This window comes from Halichoerus grypus, chromosome 3 (assembly GCF_964656455.1).
Source record: "Halichoerus grypus chromosome 3, mHalGry1.hap1.1, whole genome shotgun sequence".
Classification (NCBI taxonomy): Eukaryota; Metazoa; Chordata; class Mammalia; order Carnivora; family Phocidae; genus Halichoerus; species Halichoerus grypus.
In genome coordinates this window covers 191304000-191325966 of record NC_135714.1, presented here as the reverse complement: position 1 = coordinate 191325966, position 21967 = coordinate 191304000, and the positions used below count along the sequence as shown (strand labels likewise).

The window sequence follows — 21967 nt, the reverse complement described above, 5'->3', positions numbered from 1 at the left end:
CAAACCCGAAGGTTGCAGAGCTACCTAAGCAGGGGTGGGGACTGCGGTCTGATCCTGGAATGCCCTGCCTGAGGGAAGCAGGGCATCTGCCGGGTGGGGCAGCAGGTCCTGGTCAGGAGGGTGGGCTCTGGCCTCAGACCCCCAAGGTCAAATGGGGCTTTACCGCTTGCCAGCTTCGTCACAGACAAATGTTTCTCTTACATAAAATGCAAACAATGATAAGAGATACTCCCCCCCCCCCCCACACACACACACGGTGGTCGGTCGTAAGGATTATGTAGCCACAGCTCTTAGAATAAAAGCATGGTGCAGACATCAGTGTTTGTTGCTGTTGTTAATCCAGCAAAGATCAAACCCAGTTCTGACATTCATTGTGAGGATATCTCCCAGAACCCCACTGTGACTCAAAATTATGGCACAGAAATTAAAGGTCAGACCACAGTTTTCAATGACCGGAGGGTATTTTTAAATCTTGTGAAATTCCCCATTAGAAGTAAAAACTCAGCATTTGAGATCATTATTAAAAAACGATCTCAAGCCAGTAAGAGCTTTTTAGTTGGAGAACCTTTGTACATTTTACACATTCGGTTTAAAGAAATTTTAGTAAAGTCTACAAATAAAATTTTATTTTGTTCCAGCTTCTCTTGAAGCATCTATTTAAAGTATTATTACCTTTGAAAGAAGAGAAAAAGACTCATTTAAGGTAATTATTTAAAAACACAAATCACGAGAGCATTGTCGAAAAATGTTTGCAATCCTCGTTTGCAGGGGGCTAGTATTCCATATTTGGCAAGGAAGTGGGGCTGTGCTTCTAAGTCTTTGACAGCCCGGAGGAGGCTGACACACCATCGGCGTAGATGATTTGTTCTTCTTCCTGTATTCTTCCCTTATCCTAAAACTGTTAGGTGGCATCTACAAACATTACAATGAATTGAAGCAATCGTCATTAGACATTATGAGAATTTCTTTTTACCCCTTGAGACAACTGGATAATGGCTCTGGTTTAGAATCACTGAGCTCCTATTTGTCATCTCGCCTACAGACACCCTGCACTCGTAGCTCTTTGTAGGATCTATTTGGTCCAGTGACCTCTGGATTCAAATGTTACACTTTTTCTATGTCTAGCATCCTTTGAAAACCTAGCCTCTCCCAGGGCCACACTTTCTAACAGCACGGGGACAAGTGCATTCATTCCCTAAGTGTTCACACAAGCAGAGGTTTTCTTGGGGGAAAAAAGATACTTATCCTTCTTTCCGAGTCGCTCATTCTGTTTGCAGTAGAGGCAGTAAACTGCTGGTGAGGAAATGAAATTCTGACAAATAACTTGCTCTCAGCTGGTGCACTAATTGAAATTGAACCTAATGCTGCTGATGAAGAGCGATCAGAAAGTACACAACGCCAGACTGCAGAAGAGAACGAGCAGCCCACTTTGACCTTCAGAAAGTTACTGAGCCGAGTCAGTGGGCTGGGAGAAGGCGGAGATTGCAAGCAGAGGGGAACCGGGAACTGGAGAAAGACTGGGGGCGGTGGATGGGCGTTGGGGTAGTTTTTCCAGGTCTGACAGATTACAAACCTAACCGCTACATTTCTATGAAGTCACTGAAAACTCAATAGGAATTCAAGCTAATTTTGTGAGGATGATCCAGTTCCTGACTAGACTATTTTTCACAGAAAACAACTCACAGGAAGAGGAGAGCAGGATTTCCCAGAGTTCTCTCTACCAAAGCTTCCTCGCATCGAGATGCTGACCGTGCAGCCCTCGGGGCAGCGGGGAGGAGCCTGGGCATCACCCCACGCAGCTGGTACCTGTGGTCTTCAGCAGCCTCCCCCCTTCGTGCCACTGGGCCATAAAAATAAGAATGGTATCCTCTTCTGCCTATGCCGTTGACAGGGAGTGGACAAGGTAGGGAGTTTTTGTCTTTTCGTGAAGAATAACATATAGTGACCAAAAAATGTGTTTGGGATAAACTAATGAAATAGTCACAGATTTTAAAAAGAAAAATTAAGGCAGGCAACTGTTTCAGAAAAAGGGAAAGTAGCAAAGTAAATGGAAATAAACATCATATACTACACTTAGCGCAGCAGTGAATATTTATACCACCAAAACAATGAGAACCGTGTATGTGGATTAATCCAAAAGTTAGGATGTAACTACATGGAGGTGGGTTAGGTTACATGGCCTTCCTCGAACATCACACTGAATGACTACACAATTCCTAAAAAAAAAAAAATTAGTGACTAGAAACAATATAGAGACCTAAAATATGAACAGGAAACAGAAAACAACTTAGAGTTGTAAGTGGTTATAGCAGAAGGTATGAGCGTGCTGGTTTTTTGTTATCAGAGCTAGCTCTGGTGTTTAGACTATATCTAGTCTCATCTGATAAAGAAAAAAACTATCTTTCTGAAGTTCTAAGAATGCCTGATTGACACATAGTAGATAATAAATATTTGTTGGATGGATGGATTTCACTGTATACACATGGAAAATAGCTTCTTGATTTCACACTAAATCATACACAAGTAGGAGCTGTTCTTTGATTACAGAAGATAAAATGCTTTATACTTTGTTTTTGATAGAAGTCATAGGTGAAGACCATAGAAGCCTTTAAATGATACCCAATAAATACTGAGAAGATGTATAGAGTAAAATTTTCTTGAAGTTTTAGTTGGAAAACCTAAAAGAACGTAGTTTTCTGTTTACACCTGTAGTTCTGAGCAGGCTCGAGTAGCCATGTACTGCCGCCTAGTGGCTACATCCGTAAGTACCTCCTGGTTGGGCACCTGGACCCTTCCCATTTAAGGCCACAAAGAGCTAACATCTCTACATCCATCCCGCCTTCTCTGTCAACTCCTTAACTGAATCCCGAACGAGAGTCTAAATCCAGAGGAAAAACAGGCCGTAAAACTAAAGTATTTTATTAATAATTTATTGTCAGTAAGAAAGACTGGCTAATGGTAGTTTTCAGTAAAAACTTTTACAAGACCGTTGCATCACAAATATACAGACACTATAAAAACTGTGTCGTGATGGTTTTGGTTCTAAACAGGTATGCAGAAGGTCCCCATTACACTTTCCAGTAATGAAAAATGTTTATCATTCTAAAATACAGTAACCCATTTAAGACATGTCCATGTAGAAGATCTTTCCTCCTCCTATGTACAGCTAGAAATGAAGGACTAATACTGAAATGTCTTAATGGAATGTCATACTTCAATGGAAGAGGACATAGAATGAAACCCTGGTTATATTAAAAAATCAGGGTGCTAGGTAATGACGCTAACACCACCAAATTTCGGTCAAAAACAAATGCACCATATGTCTTGAAAATCTAGTTAAAACTATGAAAAATCAAATCTGTACATAAAATTTACAAAAAAAAGGAAAATTAAAATCAAATCTATATAAATACATGAATCATGCTAACAAGATGATAGGGCTGATTTCTCGTTTCATCATTTTAACAGACCAATGTAAATGCACACAGGTGTTCGGAAACGGCATGGCCAAAGGAAACCCCCTCCCGTTACAGTAGGTTCGGACACCGGAAATGGCCAACTCGTCAAGGGGTGCGTGACTCAGTGCAGCCATGCCCATTTTAGCGCACCAAAAAAAAAAAAAAAAAGCACTGAAGCACTGCTGCAGAGAACGATGCAGAAGATCACTTATATAATAATCTCCAGGTTCGTTAAAGTCCAGGCACTTTGGGGGGGGAGTCTGAGCGTCAGACCTGCGTGTGTTGCTGGGCATCCAGCGGAGGGACCGTCACCTCTTCGAAGTGGCCGTCATCCCCGCTCTCATAGTCACTCATCATGACCTCGGACTCCGCTTCACAGCACGCCGACACATCAGAGCAGGAGGCCGTGGAGGTATACACAGACATGGGCATGTTTTCTACAGGAGGAGCTTCAAAGTTTCTGGGGTACCCTGGAGGGTAGGGGGCATAGGGTTCTCTGCACGTACTGTTCTCGCCGGGGCCTGTTTTTTGAGGTTCAGACATATCGACGGGATAGAAATTGGGCAGATACTGATTCAAGTGGAACCTCTGCCGGTTTCTCGAGGAAGAGCCCAGACTACCTGCGGCGGGCATGTCTCTGGGAGGGTGTATGGACTCAAACTGGTCGCTGAATTCCGGAGGCAAGGGGGGCAGTTCGTCAGGCATGGGGAAGTCTTCTGGTGGTGGTGGGAAATCGCTCTCAATGTCGTAGCCTCCAGGGTAATAGTCTGTGTCGATGGCATTTGGATCTGCTGAGTACAGAGGGGTCTGCTCGTCAATGACCTCGTAATTGGGGAACTCTTGTATATCTGGTAGAGGAACGCTGGGCATCCAATCCGATGTATCCCAGTGATACCCTTGGTAGAAAAGAGAACAGATTTCAGTGTCTCTTCTCCCCAGAGACTGTGAGAGTGGACTAAGAGCTCACTGTAACACACACAAATGCAAAGGCTTCCCACGGGTTTTTCCCTGTGGAAACCTCTGCTCACTGTCTGAGGGCCTCCCCCACCCCCAAGTTTGACAACCTCTTTGAACTAGGCTCTAGTTCCAAATGGGGACCGACAGTTTCATGTAGGGACCTAACTTTCAAGGAAACAAAACAAGTCTGAACAGAAGCAGTGTGCTAGCATCTAAAGGACATGCACTCTTCTACAAGCGGTTCCCATCACCCCTTCAGCTCCTGCCCGTCATTCAGAACCCACTGCTCTATATGAAGGTATCCGTTCAGGCTCAGGACACAGTGAAGAAGTTTGGTCCTTTAAACGCTTGATGCAACTGTTTAAGGTAATAAAAGTAATCTTTAACATGCTAACATTTTAAAAAATTCCTTTATAATCATATAAGCTTTATACTAAAAACTATGAATGACATTAATATAAGTATGTAACAAAGCATGCCCCCAAATCAAGCAAAATGCAATCCGACACTGAAAAACAGAGCACAATTTTTGATCAACAACCAGTTTTTGTTACTTTTACAAGGACAAAGGATCATTTTAGGCTATATTTTTTTAAAAAACCTCCCGATGTGGGAATGCCCCCCCCCTCCCCCGGCAAGGATTACGGAACTCCTGACACACAGGCGAGGCGACGTGTTTAGAATGCAGCATACAAACAGCTCTGGACTTAGTTACTGCGGCAAACAAGTGAAGCAAGTCAGCCTTGGGCCAAATTTTACCAATGTTTTTTAGTGAGTATCAATGAACAACTGGCATGCATAAGTCACCTCTTGATTTGCTGAGGTCAGGAGCAGCCAAAGACTCTTTTGGTGGCAGAGTAGAGAGAAAAGAAAACATTTATAATTAAAACAGAAAGACGGCTGAAAAGGCAATCAAGATCAGTACATAATACAATGCCAACTGTTTATCAAGGCCCAGTCAGCCATGGACCAGGCCTCTAAGCCATGATCTACGGAAGTTCCAAATGGCTGAGAAATGTACATAGCGCAAATGAAACGGGACAGGGGAGGACAGGAAAAGATCGGGATGAGGAACTTTGCCAGGGAACTCAAACATGAATTTACTTTCTTTTCCTTTTTTTCTGGCAATCTGAACCTGAAAGCACAATTTGGTTAGGAATAATTAAAGTCTAAAGGCTCTACTAAATGTAAATAGGAACTTAAATGACACCTTCGTGATACTGAGCAATATGATGACAGAATCCAAATACATCTAAAGCTACGTAAGACACACTTTACAGCACATTACAGCGCTCAAATGTACGTTACATTCAGACAAATTCACCAACGTAGGGACTTGTGAATCGCTAGAAGAAACTCTCTGCAAACCTTGCCCATTCTGAATGTGACTTGACATTCCCATTGTCCCCTTCTCCTGGGAGAGAGCATGGGCTGTGCTTACTCCTGTCCCCAGCCCAGCACTGCAAGGCCACTCGCTCCTTCAGAACTCCCATCTCATACCAGAACTCCAGCATGAAGACCGAAGACCGGGAAAGAAGATGTAAATCCCACGTCAGTCAGGGCCATGGCCCTGGGCAGGTTGCTTACCCTGGCTAAGCTTCAGGTTCTTACATTTGAAAGGGGAGTGGAAATCCCTTTATTAGGAGGATTAAATCAGATAATGTAGGTCGAGCCCGAACTCTTAGGATTGTCATGATTCTTATTCTTGGAAAGTAGTAATCATGGTAGAAACAGGGTCACTGCAGTGCTTTTTGGAACAAAACCAATGCTTTCCATGCATTCTACAATGTTCCTGAAAACCCATGTAATAAATTTGGAACAAACAGGATCTGATTGATTGATGGTTCTCTTCCAGGAATTTAAAGCTAAAACTGAAACGACCATGGTGGTTCTAAAAAATGAATTAAGCCAGTATTTAGTCAATGTGTATCTACAGAATTGTTCTTAAAATCTACTAAAAATGTGGTAATTTCTTTGAGAGGACTGACAACCTTTGTGACTCCAGAGGCACTCGATTCTTAAAATTCAAGCATTCAACTTTAAATACAGTTTCTATTATTTTTCAATGAAGGAGATCCCATGAAAGAACTGTTTTAAAGTTCTGCTTTTTAAAATTCCATCAATATTTATAACTAGAATCCACTAGACAAAATCAGATTACTTTCTGATTGACCAAGACACAGTACCTGTTCTTAGGAAGGTACAACCCTCAGCCTGGCCTGCCCTATCCCGAAACCATCCTTCTCAACTCAATCCTGAAAACATACATGTCCTCCCAAAGACGCTCCCCCTACGCCTAATGCACTCTTGATGGTGTATAAAAAGATAAATTCTAAGCCCTCCTGGGGATGGGATTTACAGTTTAAAAGCTACTAGGCTGTGCAATTTACATGTGATTACTCAAATTTCAGTGCATTAATAAAGGGCTGATTTAATTTAAAGTAACTTTAGGTGCAGATCAATGCCCTTTCATAGAATTTTGAACAGAGAGATAAAAGCTTCATATTAATTTTCACTAAACCATATAATGAAAATAATTACTTTCTGCCATGTTCTATCATTATCCTTGATCACACTCAGGTAATTATAAAAGCTGTGTGTTAGTGTTATTCCTATGAAGAGGGTTTAAAAAAAAAGTTTAGCTAGAATGACTTCTAAGCTTCTTAATACTGTGTCATGTAAAGCCAAGTTGTCAAGATCCTATGGGTCATTTCTGGTATCTACACAAATTCACTACGGGTGGAAAAAGGGACAAAGACGCAACACACATCAGAATAGTTTTGTAACGTACCTCGATTATGAATATACATACACACCTGCACAAAAGTACTCAACCCCGTCAAAACCACAAACGACTTTTTTTTATAACACAACAGGCAAAAGCACACTATTCTAGTGGCAGTCACTATGAACACAAACACACAGCACACTTATCGTGACTATACCTTCTTCATCCACCGTGTCAACGACAGCGTTGACAAGGTGTATTACAGTCACTATGGAAGCTTGTGAAAAGGTTCAAAAGGAGTAAATTAGGAAAATCTTCAGTTAGAAAACAGTGCATTAAATAGGATTTCTTTACATTATATAATTTCTACCTAATTTAAAAACATGAAAACTTTAGCATAACACATAATATAATTATGCATGACCCCTATACTCTTGCTATTATATAGCTTAGACATTTTTCTAATCAAGTGATATATATTTGTTATTAATCAAAGGGATAAAGTAACCACATTATACTATAATTTAAGACATATTTTAGCTCTAAGTTTTCTCACCTACAGATCTAGTCATGCCAAAACAATCCTTATTTTAATATCTCATGGGCAAAAGACTTCACATTTAAACAGTAAAGTGCTTGCTAAGCCAATTTGCTGGGTTTAATGAATTTGTACATTCCCAGAAAAAGTTAGCGTTACATAATAAGATAAAATACGTAACATAAATACAAAACTGGCTTTAATTCTGTTCTGTGTGGTCCCAACTCCAAATTTCTTCTCTTTTCTGCAGACAGGCTAACAGCTGGGGGGCTAACGTACCAGCAGAGAAATGCAGACTGTCTGCCTGGCTGTTTCCTAGGTAAATTCCCTTTTATTTGTAGATCAGACTGTTTTAAAGCATCTATGCCAAGATAAACATGTGTGCGTATGGTAAACTGAAAAATGGCCCTCCAAGATGTCCACATCTAATCCTGGGAGACGGGGAATATGTTAGCATCCCTGGCAAAGGGACCGACTTGGCTGATGTGATTAAAGATCTGGAGATGGGGGAGATTTTCCTAAATGGTCTGTAGGAGCCCAATGTATTCACAAAGGTCCTTGAAAGGGCAGAATCTCTCCTAGCTGTGGGTGTAGGGAGCAAAGATTACAGGAGAATGGCTGAAGAGAGGCAATGCTGTCTTTGCAAGAAGACCGGCTTCTAGAAGCTGGGGAAGGTCAGGGAGCAGGATCTCCCCTAGAGGGGGCAGAAACACAGTGGCCCTGCCAATACCTCCACGTGAGCCCACTGACCTGCGGCGGGATTCCTGAACTACAGAACTGTAAGATGATACATGTACCTTGTTTTAAGCCACCACATTTGTGGTAATCTGTTACAAAAGCCTCAGAAAACTAAAAATATAATTAACAGACTTTATGACTGATAAAAATTAAAACACAAACACTCTGGGATAGGTTTTCTTTCTCACACTGCGTTTTCCAGAAATTAACTTTCATAACTAACGGACCACCGTTTATTACAAGTATTTAGGAGTATTAAGAAGAATGATGTTTCGAGGAAAACACTGACAAGATTCTGAAATGTATTTATGAAGAGCATTTTAGGAACCAAAATATAAATTACATACACTGGCAACACTACTGTTTTAAATTAAACCTAATGGAAGAAAGAATTCTATTCTTTTGGTTTAATAAGCAAAGCTATGCTCAGAGACTCCGTCACTAAGTAATAAGTAATAAAACACAGGTGAACTCTGATCCGACACATAACCTGCTTGAAATCAGAAATGAATGGAGTCAACTCATGGCCATCTTTAGTTGGAAAAAGACTGCAATATATTATGAACTATATTACTCTGGGTTTAGAAATAAATGATAATGGGTTCTTTCTTTCCACCAAATATTTGAAATGGTTAAACACATTACATTTTTAAGGAAAAAAAAAATAGTCAAACTTACTAATTCTGAGCTGCAAAAATTTCCACCAACAACTATTTTATTACTGAATATTGACCATTTTCTCTACTGGTATGTGTTAACATGGCAAAGCTGGTTATTAACGCAGTTTACCTAGGGAAATCAGATCAACACAACTAGCATCAAAGATCCCACTGTCAAACTTTCTTCATTAGAAATATAATCAAACTTACTAGCAATCTCTTAAACTGTGCTCTCAGTCAGTATGCTCTGATCCAAATGGGAGCTGGGGCCGCAGGGGGGTTGGGGGGAGAGACAAATAAAACCTTGTCATAGCGAAGGAGCTGCCGGAGCTGAACATTTCCGACTACCGCTTTGCCACCCGGGGGCGCAGGAGGAGGAGGATGGGTCGGGGGCTGTGCTTAAGAAAGCTGCTGCATTTTTTTTTTTTTAACCCCACAAAATCTCTAGAACATTTACTGTTGTGGGAAAACAAAAAACAAAAAGCCCTAATCAGAAAAGATCTTCAGTGTATTTTCTGCCCTATTTCTGACAAGCTGCTGCAGTTCAAATGCCTATCCCGTTAGGAATGTTTGAAATATTCTCCCCCGCAGATGTTCATGCAGGTTGTAGAAGGGGCTGTGGGCTGTGCACCGGTGGTCCCGAGTGGGACGTGACCACAGTCTGAGCCTCCACGAGGGCACCGGGCACATCCGCGACATTCCACACGCCACACCACGCCCACGGCGCGGCATTTCAAAACTCTTTACTCACCATTGTCATCGCACGACTCGGACTGGAAGGAGCTGAGGGACTGCACCTCCGACAGGCTCTCCCGGGCGCTGTACGGGTGGGAAGGCTTTTCCTCCAGGGGTTTCTTGGAGAGACAGGGATCGAGGTCCACTACCTTAGCTAAAAGGAAGAGGTGACAACGGTCAGCCCCGTGAGGGTAAGGCCTCTGGGTGGTTCACTGCTGTGTTCTCACACAGAGCAAGCAGCACCCAAATACTGCCTGAGCCCGACCAACTATGGGAACAATTGAAAGAAAAAAGAAGCATCTGAAAAACAAACCAAAAACCTACAAACCTGCAAGCATTCTTGCAGATTCACAAAACAGAAAAATTCTCAATAACCCCGCTTGTGGAGATCATGAGACAGTATGGGGAATTAAAACTTCCTCTTAAAAAGGCATATAGAGCCATTTTTAAAGCATCAAAAGATATGTTAGGCCACTGCTATAAATACTACGACTTCTGACTTTAAAAATCCATCATGCCAAATGCCCTTCCTAATTTGTCATAAAAAGCCCCCAAAATCCTAATCGAGAGCCCATATCCATCCCAAAAATGACATGCTCTCTCCCGAATATTAGTGTGAGCAGGACTAGATCCAGGTCCTCGATTCCCAGGACATCACAGCCCCGGCGCTCGGCCAGGGCAAGTTTCTCACATCACACCCAGGGTCTCGGGGGTGTGAGCCTCCGTATCCACACCACAAGGCTCCACAACGTGACTGGACCCACCCGAAGCTCTGGCAAAATGCACAAGGTCACCGTTCAGCTCGGTGACATTTTATGCAGATGCAAAGGGCCACTCTTACTGTCGTAGTCGAAGTCCCAGCTGGGTTTCTGTATGGAGTCGCTGTCGGAAGGGGAGTTTGAAGGCGGCGGCGGAGGCAAGTTTGGGGCCACGCTGCAGACGGCCACGGCTTTCCGGTGTCCGTGCACAGACTCGGGGTTAAAGGTGCTGAACTCCGGATGCTCTGGGATGGCAGATCCTTCAAAGGAATTGCGGTCCAGGTTGTTCCTGGAGTCGCTCGGAATGCTTGGAGTGTAGGAGATAGGACGGACAGGCACCTGGGGGGGTATGTCTGAGTAAACGTTCTTATTGAGCTTTGCATCGAAATACGGTCTTTGCAAGAAAGCGGCGGTGGGGCCCAGGTGCTTGTCCTCGGGTTCAGCCTGCTGTTTCTTCTTCCGACTGATCATCTTGCGGCAGAGGACAAACACCACCACCAGCAGAAATATCCCCGTTATGAAGACGAGAATGCCTATGCCCTCGGCCAGTCCGATGTTCCAGGGAGTGGACACGTACTGATTGGGCGAGGCGTCCTCGCAGTGTCTGCCCCTGTAGTCTCGGCTGCAGTTGCAGTGATAGGAGCCGTGCGTGTTCTCACACAGCGCCCCGTTGCGGCAGGGGCTGGTGGCGCACTCGTCAACGTCGCTCTGACACCTGCCAAGAACGAGGACAGACACTTGCCACACACGTCACGACAGGCCACACCCGCGCTTCCCAGAGACCAGGAACTGAACCCAAACAAAACAGAGGAGGTAACCACCAAAAACACTACCAACAACAGTCATGACCACAGAACACCTCTCGAGGAGTAATTAATCACGAGAGTCTATACTGGGGACGACGGGGAGATAAGCATCATGTCACGCCCTACTTAACTGCCAGGTGACTAAACCAAACTCCCGGGCTAAGCATTCAGTCTGTGTCTGATTCTCTTTGTTCAGAATGTGCATTTGGATAAACCGTATGCTGGAAACTGTCCTAACGGGCTAGGCTCAGATTTCTAATCTCCCTGTTTGGAAATACAACAGTTGCATAAAACATGTGAAAGGTTAGAAAACTGTTTTCCATTTTAAGACACTTCTCCTGCTGAAAACCTCCCACGGCCCCTCACCTGACGGAACATTCCTGGGCCTCTCCACGCCCTCTGCTTTTCCAAACGGGGGCCCTGTGCAGGTGTGCCCGGCACGTCTCCAACCCTCCCTCCTTTAATAAAATGTATCTACTGCCCCTCCCCCGTACTCAACGGCCACTCAACATTTGAGACATTTTTGTCAAATATATTAAGTATTAATTGACTGGAATTAGGAAAGTCAACTTAGGAACTAAGACCATGTGACTGATGGCAAAACTCACGACTCTAAGCAGCACTGAGCAAAAGCACAGGCAGATACCTACACGCAGCTCACACTCAGAGCCTTCACATGAGACCGACGGTGCACACTTCAGGGAGGCGTGAGGCATGTACAAATAACATGCACAGAGTCACTTTGTAAACTGAACGAGTGAAAGGGCATCTGGGAACTAAAAACTCGCCTCTTTCAAGGTGTACGCAAGCCCCGCTGTGCCTCATTTTCCTCCCCTAGAAAACGGGTGCTAGACGCTAGATAAATGTTAGTTACGGCATATTCTGAAGAGAGGTCACGGTCATCCCACTCCGAAGACCGGTAACCACCTCCGTGTGTGTGTGCCTTAATAAAACCATCATTCCACAAACACGTCCTGCCTGCGAGAACCTTGCTGATAAAGATCTCTGAAGCACAGAGGTAGGTATCCTCAGGCACTACGTTGTATTTACCTGCTCAGTATTTTAATGAGTGAAAGGATAAAAGTCTACAAGGACCTAAGGGTGGGGAACATGAAAGTCTAAAGCAACATCACCCAAATGAATAAAGTTCTGTCGCATCTGCGAATTGATGTGATGCGACAGGGAGACGCAAATACAAATGTTGGAAGAGGCCAGTTACCTTTCTCCCCTAAAACCCGAATCACACTGACAGACAGCACCGTCCAAGCTGTCAAAGCACGTTCCACCATTTTTACAGGGCTCATCCTTGCAGTAAGGGCTAAGCTGGCACCTGGAGGACACGGAAAGAGGCATCAACGTCACACTTTTACTGCAAAGGAATCCAGCACAACAGAGAACAAGAAGTAAATGTAATCCTACGTATAAAGGGGAGGCATTTTAAGAAGTTTCATCCTGAGGGCTACACCGACCTCTGACCGGTGTATAATCCTCTGCACTGACACAGGAAGTCCCCGTTGTCCACGACGCACGTGCCACCATAAAGACACGGGTTGGAGGAACACGGGTTGACGCTCAACTCACAGTATGTTCCTATGTACAGGGCGCTGCACTTGCAGTAATAACCTGCAGGAGCGAAAGGGAACAAAAAAGTCCAATCATTCTATAACTCAAAGAATCTCAGTATAATATTGGTTTTGACTTTTAAGAGAAGCCTTCGTTCTCTGAGACCCGTAGAAGTTAGTACAATTTGTATTCCCTCTGGGTACGATGTCGCCGTTATCAACAAGATCTAACTTCCACTGTTGGTATAACCAAACCAAAAGAGCTGAAGAGAGAACTCATGATCAGCCTGACTTAATCATAATTTATGTAAGGTCACTGGGCCAAGCGTAGAGAGCAGGGAAAAACAGTTCTTATTTGAGTGGTCATGCCAACTAACAACACTTACTACCAAACATCCCCGTTTATTTGCAGCTCCCAAACTTTTAAAGGCTGAGATAATGATGTGAAAATATTCGGGAGACTATGAACTACCATCAAGGGAAGGTGATTGTCAAATGTGTCCAAAGGAGCACAAAGAATGTCAGACTTTTGCAAAGACTGTGACATGGGACAGGGTGGTAGACTTTTTCCAGCTGTTTCCGGGGCAGGACTGCACTTCCCTGCTGCCTCTGAAGGTGGGCACGGCTGTGGGAGTTTCTTTGGCCAAAGATGCGATACTCTGAGCTAGAAGCTTTAGGAGCCCGTGTGGGGCGCCACTTCCCCGCCCTCCTGCTGCTACAGGGATCGTGCTTGCACGTTTCAAGAAAATGCTTCTCTCAGTCTCATCCCTGAGTCAACGAGGACGGCGTCCTTGCTGACCTGACTTGGACATGGAACATGAGCACAGGATAAACTTTCATGCAGAGTATTATTTTGGGGATAACCTGGTCTATTCTGTGTGTGGAGTATGCACAAACACTTCCCAAAGAAAATAACACAAAGCCAAATCCTTGGAAATCCCAGTGAAGTGCTATTCTGATTTTTTCTCCATTAATTACACAAAGCTCTCTCCTGATGAGGCACCATGACTGTCCTTTCACAGCTTCTATGACTGGGAAGGGGACAAACAGGGCAGGCTAACAAACGCCAGAGTGCTCTACTACGCTGAGGCTTCAGGACACGACTGGCGACACTTCAGGAGGGTTCAAGGCATCCTGGAAAACCAAACCCGGTCTGTAGCAAGGCCAGCAGTCCCTAGGCGCTGAGCCATCAGATCTAAGGGAGCCCTCAAGAAGGACTGAGCGTACGGTCCTGAGTCCCACTGGCTCAACGCCGATGTGGTTGGAAGAAGAGTGCGTAAAACAAACACACAGCACAAGGAAGAAGAGGGCAGAGTTAGCTGTGGTTCACCAGTGGTTCCTGGTGCAGAACGAGGAGGTCCTGCAGCCTGACTGGGGGAAGAATCCTGAGTCCAGCCCTGCTCTGGTTTCCCTCCATTCCAACACTGACTGCAGGATCGGACACCATCGTGTGAATGGGAAGGGAAAACAAAGACTTGAGGAACTTGCCAAGGGCCTCCGCGCGTAAGGCTCTGAAGATGACTAGCATGACGAGGCCTACCTCCAGGAGGTGAGGGGTGGCAAATGCCTCCGTTCTGGCAAGGGTTGCTTGAGCAGTCTTCAGTAGCTGTCAGTAAGCACCCAGGAGAGACGTCCACCCATTCTTCAATGTGCGCGTGGCTTCTCGGCTTGTTATTCAGAGGGAGCTCCTGCCCATTCAAGTAAATGGAGTCCATACAGCCCCTGAAACCGCTCCCGACTTGGGGGCTTCTCCCGTGCCTGGTGCCTTGCTGACGGATGTGGCCACCGAAGAACACATGGTTATCCAGGTTGAGGGTCTTCAGGGTCCCGGGGGCTGTGCCTGATGCCGTGTGAACTTGGTCCAGAACCAACCTAGCATAGTTTCCATTCACTTCTAGAGACACCGCATGCCACAGCCCATCATTGACCTGAATGCTCTGCACAGACACGATGCCAGGACCACTTCCACAGTCAAACTTGTACTGTAGCCTTCCGTTATGAATCTGTGATAAAGACAATCACCGTTCACATTACCCTCGCAGGATCGTCAACGAGGAACTCTGACCAAACATCCAAAGGAGAGGCAGGTTTAGCTACCGAAGGGAAAGTGAGTGAGACTGCATTTAAGCACCGCAGAACACGCGCCAAGAGCAGAAATGAACCTAACGCAAGTTCAAGGGCCTACTGCACCTCCAAAAAGCATTACGGAAATCACCCACAATTAACTGTTAACTGAATAACAACCAAAAAGAGCATCAGGTAAAATCAAAAGTGGATCATGCATTTTTAAAAAAAAAAAAAGGTAATTATCACTTACAAGCACTTGTGAATACTCTCTATAAACTGTCTAACATTAATAAGATATAATACCACTTGGAGTTTGAATGTTAACTGTCACATGACCTAAAAAAGTTGTGAGACACAGAAGTCCATTCCTATACTACTGCAGAGCAAAATAGCTTTTTAGCCCAAGAGTCTAAAACTCATAGAGGTATCAAGGAACTATTTAAGTGTGGAATAAAACCATTTCCCTTAATTTTTTTTTTTTTTTCAAAAACAGACAATGTGAACATGAAATGGAATTCCGTGTTTTTAAGGTCTTCGGGTACAAAAACGTACCTCCAAGATGCTGTAGTCAGTCCCGCGTGCGTACATCACAACCGCGTGAGCCGAGTACGTTCTGAGCCTCATGGTCAGTTTCATCTCCAATTTGTTTTCATTTTCCATTAGACGGTATTTCACAAAGCTGTTTCCAGTAAATGTTACAGATGAACTCCCTGTGAATCACAAAGAGGAAAACATAAATCAGAACCAAGCTGAAGCGTATTTGTAAAAGTGAGATTCCCCCCAACACTGATCCAAGTTTTAAGGTTACAACATTATAAAATTCAATTCAATGGAAAATGTCTATTTGCTTTAATAAAAAACACAGCATAACTGGATTTCCTTTTGGAAGAGAACTGGACTACTGTATCAGAGAGAAATGAATTCTAAAACAATGAAAGATCTAAATATAAAAAGGTTCAATATAAAATTATTAGAAGACAATTGAGGAAAATATTTACATAGCCTCAGGTGGTTTGGGGAAACTTTTCAAGCAAAATATAATCCCCAGTTTGCAAAAATGATGAAAATAATATCACTCTCCAGAGGTGGAAATAGTTATGTAAAACTATACAGAACCGACAAAAATTAAATTTCAAAATGACAAGAAATACTGTAAACAAATCAAAACACCAATAATAGACAGTGGGATGGAGATAACATTCATGCTCAGAGCACACAGAATGTTCTACACACTAAAAACAAGAAACAGACAAATAACCCCAACAAGCAAGCAAAGAATATGAACAGGCCAGTCCAAGAGAGGAAATGCTAGTAGGAATAAATAAAACTTTCACAAGAAGCTGGAGCAATGCAAACTAAAATAACTAGGTATCATTTCATGCCCACTGGATGGGGGAATTTGTTTTTTAATTGAAAACCATATATTGGTAAGAGAATGGGGAGTGAGACGGTCACAGATGACTGCAAGAAAGGAACTGGTGTAACTTTCTGGGCAACTAATATAATGGTATATTTAAAAATTAAAAATGTAATTAATCTTTTTTTTTTTTTTTTAAAGATTTTATTTATTTATTTGACAGAGACACAGCGAGAGAGGGAACACAAGCAGGGGGAGCAGGAGAGGGAGAAGCAGGCTCCCTGCGGAGCAGGGAGCCAGACGTGGGGCTTGATCCCAGGACCCTGGGATCATGACCTGAGCTGAAGGCAGACGCTTAATGACTGAGCCACCCAGGAGCCCCAAAAATGTAGTTAATCTTTGACGCAGTAAATCCTAGTTTTAGAAAGCACCAATAAATAAGGCTGTATGTATAAAAGTACTTTTTAAAAAATTAAAAGTATAATTAACATACAATGTTATATTAGTTTCAGGACTACCACGGAATGACTCAGCAATTCTGTCCATTCCTCAGCGCCTCACCATGATTAAGTGTAGAAAAGGATTCATTTTTAACACAAGAAAGCATCTTTATAACCTCAAGCTCTATGAATAAGGACAAAGTTGGAAAACCATGGTATAACCACTGGAAAGCATTAGGTTTACGGCCATGGACTTGGGAAGATGCCCACGACATACGTTAAGCCACGGAAAAGCAAGCAGCAAACTCTGTAAGATGTGGTAACTTTTTTTTTTTTTTTTTTGGTAAAGATAATGCGGGAAAAATCACTCTGAATGTGTACATATGGGACTGTATGTTGACATGACCACAATCACAGAGAAGGAAGAGTGTCACTAGTAATTCAGGGGTGGGTTGTCATACGTAAGAGGAAGGAAAAGTGACTACTGCTCTCGATTCATTTGTATGCCGGACTTGTTATAATAAATGCACTTTACAACGTCTGTCAACCCCGATAAAGAAAACGATGGCAAGAAACACTTGAAAGTGACTTTTAAAATTAGGAGCGTGCTTCATCACTGAACTCTTACCTGGGCACTGACCAAACCTGCCACCCAGGCAGACGCAGGTGTATCTGTCGTCTCTGGGATCGGGGACGCACTCAGATCCCTCAGGGCACGGACTATCTTCACATCCGTGATGGACAAGTGGGCATCTTCCCTCTGTTTCAAAAACAGAGGGGGGGGGGGGGAAGCTAATTAACAGGAACTTCAAGAAAATGATCATTACTGTGTAGCCTGCAAAGGCTTCCCGTGAAATGATCTGTACCCCTGCTTTCATCTACTTCTGTGTGTTACCTTTGCAGAGACACACGGCTGTTCTGTGGTGATGCGGCGTCACAAAACTCAGTCTGGCCGTGCTATGCGTTGACATAACGTTTTCATCCACGGTCACCTTCTCGTCACAGAATTTCCATGGGCAATCCAGTCCTGCACAGAGCTTCTGGAATACATCCAGTATCCTAACACCAATGATTTCCTCAATATCGGTCACGGAAGAATTAATCTTGTGCAGAAGTTGTTTGGTTGAAACCGGGGCACTACCTGATTTCTCTACAAAAAGCAAGACATCCAGATGTGGATGAGGTTCAGAGGGCTGCAGACTGACAATCTGTATGTCGTTCCTTCTCACACCCAAGACGTTCCGTAGAGCCCGCTGGAAGTTGCGCCAATAGTCACCAACGAATTCTTCCGGGGTGAGATTGGCGAAGCGGATAGCAATGGTGTGGTTCAGCATCTCCTGTGTTATCTGTCGGACGTGCACTGTGATGTCCGCCACTGTTGTAAATTTCCCATCGGTGACGCTGACGTTAAGAAGGTACTGCCCTACATCTAGCTTTTTGTGGGCTATCAGCTTACCCCCGGTGCTGGAAACAGAGAAAAGCTTGTCCATTTGGGGATCCAGACTGTAGCTTAACGTGTCATACACGTCTTGGTCCGTTGCGTGAATCTTCCCAATGACGCCGCCTGAGTATTCCTCTCCAAAAGCAGTAATGAAAATCTCTAGTGGTAAGATTGCAGGCGGATAAATGCTCTCCTCAATGACCCTGATGTCAATATATGTCAAAGATGACAAGGGAGGCTTTCCATTATCTGCCACCTGTGAGAAAATTAAACAAAACAAAACACCTTTGTCGTCTTTGTCATTGTTTACAACTTCTTACTCAAAATACATTTACATTGTTCATGTTTTAAAAAATTACCAATTACTAGATAGTTATTTCTTCATAAGAAGCCTACAAGGAAAAGGATAAATACTTTTTCATAGCCCTTTCACTAACTCATAAGGAAGCTTAGCTCCATCAATGTCCATGATGAAGTAACCAAATGAATAAATGAGACCCCTCAACGTGCCCTGGGATAAAAACAAAGGTATGGCAAAAAAAAAAAAAAAAAAGACCACAATTCTATTCATTTTATCATGAAACGTAAGCTATTTACATACAAGGAGATAGCTCCCAAAGGATCTCTCCTCTAGGAATCCACAGCAAAATCATGAAGACTTTCATACCTTAACATGCAGTAGGTAATGATCTTTCACCTTCCTCTTTATGGCAGCTGATGTCAGGAGGACCCCTTGCTGGTTCACTTCGAAGGCCCCGTGGTCATTCCCACTCACAACAGTAAAGAAGAAGGGTGGGCCGTTATGCGAGGAGTCCTTGTCGGTCACGACCAGCTGCAGTACGCTGAAACCCACCGGCTTATTTTCCTGCAGGGTACAAGAACCAAAAACCCCTCGACTTTCAACAAAACCAAATCTATACGGCAGGAGACACAGGCAGGTTTTCTGTAACGTGATGTATACAGAAAACAAAGCCTTGCTGTGTTCCATTGGATAGGAGGAGAGAGAAGAGGGGGTGAGGGTGGGGGCAGTGATGGGGAGGAGAAAGGGGCGAAGGGGAAAGGTGGGAGCTTGGGGAGGGCACATGTGAGAAGAAAGGATGCATGCGGAGCAGAAGTGCGAGAGGGATGGAGTGGGGGAGGGGGAAAAGAAAAGTGGATTAGATTCTCGGATGCTGCTCAAATACGGGACAGCAGAAAATCAGATGAAGGATCAAGCTAGTGAGAATGTCTTAAAAAGCAAAGCACAAAAAGGAGAGAGAAAAGCTTGGCTGGATCTTGAAAACACTCATTTTTTAGTATTGATGGACTCATTTTACTCTTCCTGTTCTTCTAAAAAGTAGTCTTTGGAAAAGAAAGATATTTCAAACGAACAACTGAGGCCAATAGAAGAGCTCATTTCAAAAGGCATGGGCTCGATGAACCACTGAGCATCCCCGAGATTACCTGGATAATGACACTGTAGTTTCCCTTGGAGAAGACCGGAGCATTGTCATTGACATCCGACACGTCAATGTTCACGGTGGTTGTGTTGACCCTGGGCGGACTGCCATTATCAGACGCCTGAACTGTGAGTGTGTAACCTGAAATCTTTTCAGACACAAAACAAAGAGAACACATGTCCACTTCACAAGGCTCAAACGCAGGGTTTCATCAGAAGGGGACTGAGAGCCTGGAAGGGCAGACCTGAGTACCCGTCCTCACTTGCTGTCTTGTATGTGGGCAATTCCCCAATCTACAAACAAGCACGCTGCAAATATCTACACAACAGAACATATGCGCTCAACAGGAAAAGTTACCAATGGTGGTTAGATTCTCTGATGCCTCTCTAAACATACTCATTCCATCTTTAAAAACCTGCAGATTAACAGAAATTATGACAGAGAAGTAATACAAACAATGAGAAAAACGTTAACAGGGCTCGAAAGCAATTGCTTTTGTAAGTAACGGGGATGGCAGCTTTCTCTAAGGCCCAAGTGGGACTGTCAGCCCGAAGCCAGAGGAAATGGTCTTCCAGCTCCGAGGGCTCAGTCATCTTCAACACCTCAGGACACGCCAGATCACCCTCCCCCATCACTCTTACACTCAGATTACAATCCCCTGTCCAAATCCCTGAGGAGGAGTTCTTCGTAACCCCCTAACAAAAGAAAGTGCATCAAGTGAGGTGGGCTCTGTTCGAGGGCAGTCCCTTGTGAAGCTTTCTCCTCAAGAAGGAGGTGGAAGACACCAGAAAGCGAGCTAAACCCCAGAGTATGTTCTGCAGAATATGAGCCCTGCAAGATGCTCCAACTTTCAGAAAAGGGCAAATGGCCTGGGACACACCGCACGCCATCATACCGGACGTCAGTGCACTGAAGGAGCTGAAAAGCACATCAGTCACACTCAGTTTTGTTTGGCCAGCAGTATGGCAACCTTAAGCCTAACAGTCGTGCTTCCTAAGCTCTTGCAAAGTCCCTGCTCAGAAGTAACAGGACGCAAAAGGAATGAAAGAATTGAGACTTGAATGAGGTAGCTCATTACTATCTTCCCAAATTCCTCTCAGCTTTACCCGTTAGTGTTCTGAAACTATACTCCATTACCACCAATGTCCTTTGAATTCACCTCTGGACTTGGTGACCTCGCCAGGCAGCTCCCTGAGTGTGAGTGGACGGACGGAGAGATGGAGGGATGGAGGGCCGGGGGTGCAGCCCGGCTTTCCTCTCTCCGGTTGCTCACATTTATCTCACTCCCTCCAACTGCCTCTGCCATCATCTCCAGAGGCCTGTGCCGTATCTATATTTCCAGCTTTCAAGTCTCTTAAGTTTGAGTAAAATCTCCAAATACTGGCTGAAAATCTTTCCTTCATGTGCCACTCTCCTCTAAAACTCGACTCATCAGACCCCACAGGCCACCGCGACTCCCAGGGCAAAGTCGACGGCCTCCCGATGCCCTGGCTCTCCGGGAGGGCGGGCCCCAGCCACGGCCAGGCAGGAGAGAACCCACATCTCGGACGCCACTGCTTCCTACGCGGGGCCGTAGCGGAGCTTTGCGGACCCGGATTTCTCCTTCACGAGGTCTCTGCATTTGTCTGCTCGCTCACTCGCTCGTCATGGCACCTCCCAACCGGGCTCTTGCTGCCTCACAGTACGGTACCCGGCGCTGGTGAACACCGCGCACTCCCACTGTGACACTCACCCTCACACCAGTCTCCCCGGAGAGTTACCCCCAGGCTCCCAACTGCTCGCTACCTCCCTGCCGCCTGCAGCATCCAGCCTGAGCCTCTGATCCGTTCCTTGCACACCTTTCTACCGTGTCCCTCACTTCTTGGTGGGATTCCTCTACTCCAATACAACCCAAAATAATCACCTAAATACACACCACGTCCTCCCTGCCCCATGCCTCTGTTCACGCAGTTCCTCACGGGGACTCCCCTTCTCTCAACGACTATGTTTTCTGAGTCTCTGCCATTATTGAAAACCCAGCAACTAGCTCCATGAAGTGCCTCCAAACACTGGAGCCAAGAGTAGTTTCTTCCTGAAGATAAACCTTTTTATCCAAACTTCTATCAGCAGGAAACACATCTCTTATATTCTTGAGATTTTCCTACTGGAATTGCTTTTCCAAGTGTTTGTACCTCGCTTGTCAGTACGTGAACAAGGCTGGTTCTACCCTTCTCGGACGTCCCATCATGTGACAGATGTGAGCACAAGGAACCTCTATGTACTGATTTGGTAATTTGTAAACAAT

At 44.4% G+C, this 21967-nt stretch overlaps 1 protein-coding gene across 6 annotated transcripts in view; it reads right to left on the bottom strand.

Moving 5' to 3' along the window:
* Positions 1 to 2914: 2914 nt before the first annotated feature.
* The window catches only part of FAT1 (FAT atypical cadherin 1), a 127938-nt gene continuing 108885 nt past the window's right edge, over positions 2915 to 21967 (bottom strand). For 2 of the 6 annotated variants that reach the window (XM_036112387.2, XM_036112388.2), the window contains exons 17-29: positions 19688 to 19831; positions 18912 to 19109; positions 17699 to 18500; positions 17432 to 17563; positions 15559 to 15716; positions 14480 to 14942; positions 12847 to 13000; positions 12597 to 12707; positions 10655 to 11286; positions 9830 to 9967; positions 7361 to 7420; positions 5223 to 5258; positions 2915 to 4354 (exon numbers count right to left, since the gene is read on the bottom strand). In XM_036112387.2, the coding sequence (XP_035968280.2) occupies positions 3726 to 4354; positions 5223 to 5258; positions 7361 to 7420; positions 9830 to 9967; positions 10655 to 11286; positions 12597 to 12707; positions 12847 to 13000; positions 14480 to 14942; positions 15559 to 15716; positions 17432 to 17563; positions 17699 to 18500; positions 18912 to 19109; positions 19688 to 19831 (3657 nt within the window). In that variant the 3' untranslated portion in view covers positions 2915 to 3725. Of the gene's footprint in view, positions 4355 to 5222; positions 5259 to 7360; positions 7421 to 9288; positions 9342 to 9829; positions 9968 to 10654; positions 11287 to 12596; positions 12708 to 12846; positions 13001 to 14479; positions 14943 to 15558; positions 15717 to 17431; positions 17564 to 17698; positions 18501 to 18911; positions 19110 to 19687; positions 19832 to 21967 lie in introns of those variants that run through there. The other 4 variants (XR_004923631.2, XR_013446660.1, XM_036112389.2 and 1 more) reach the window with 4 other exon arrangements.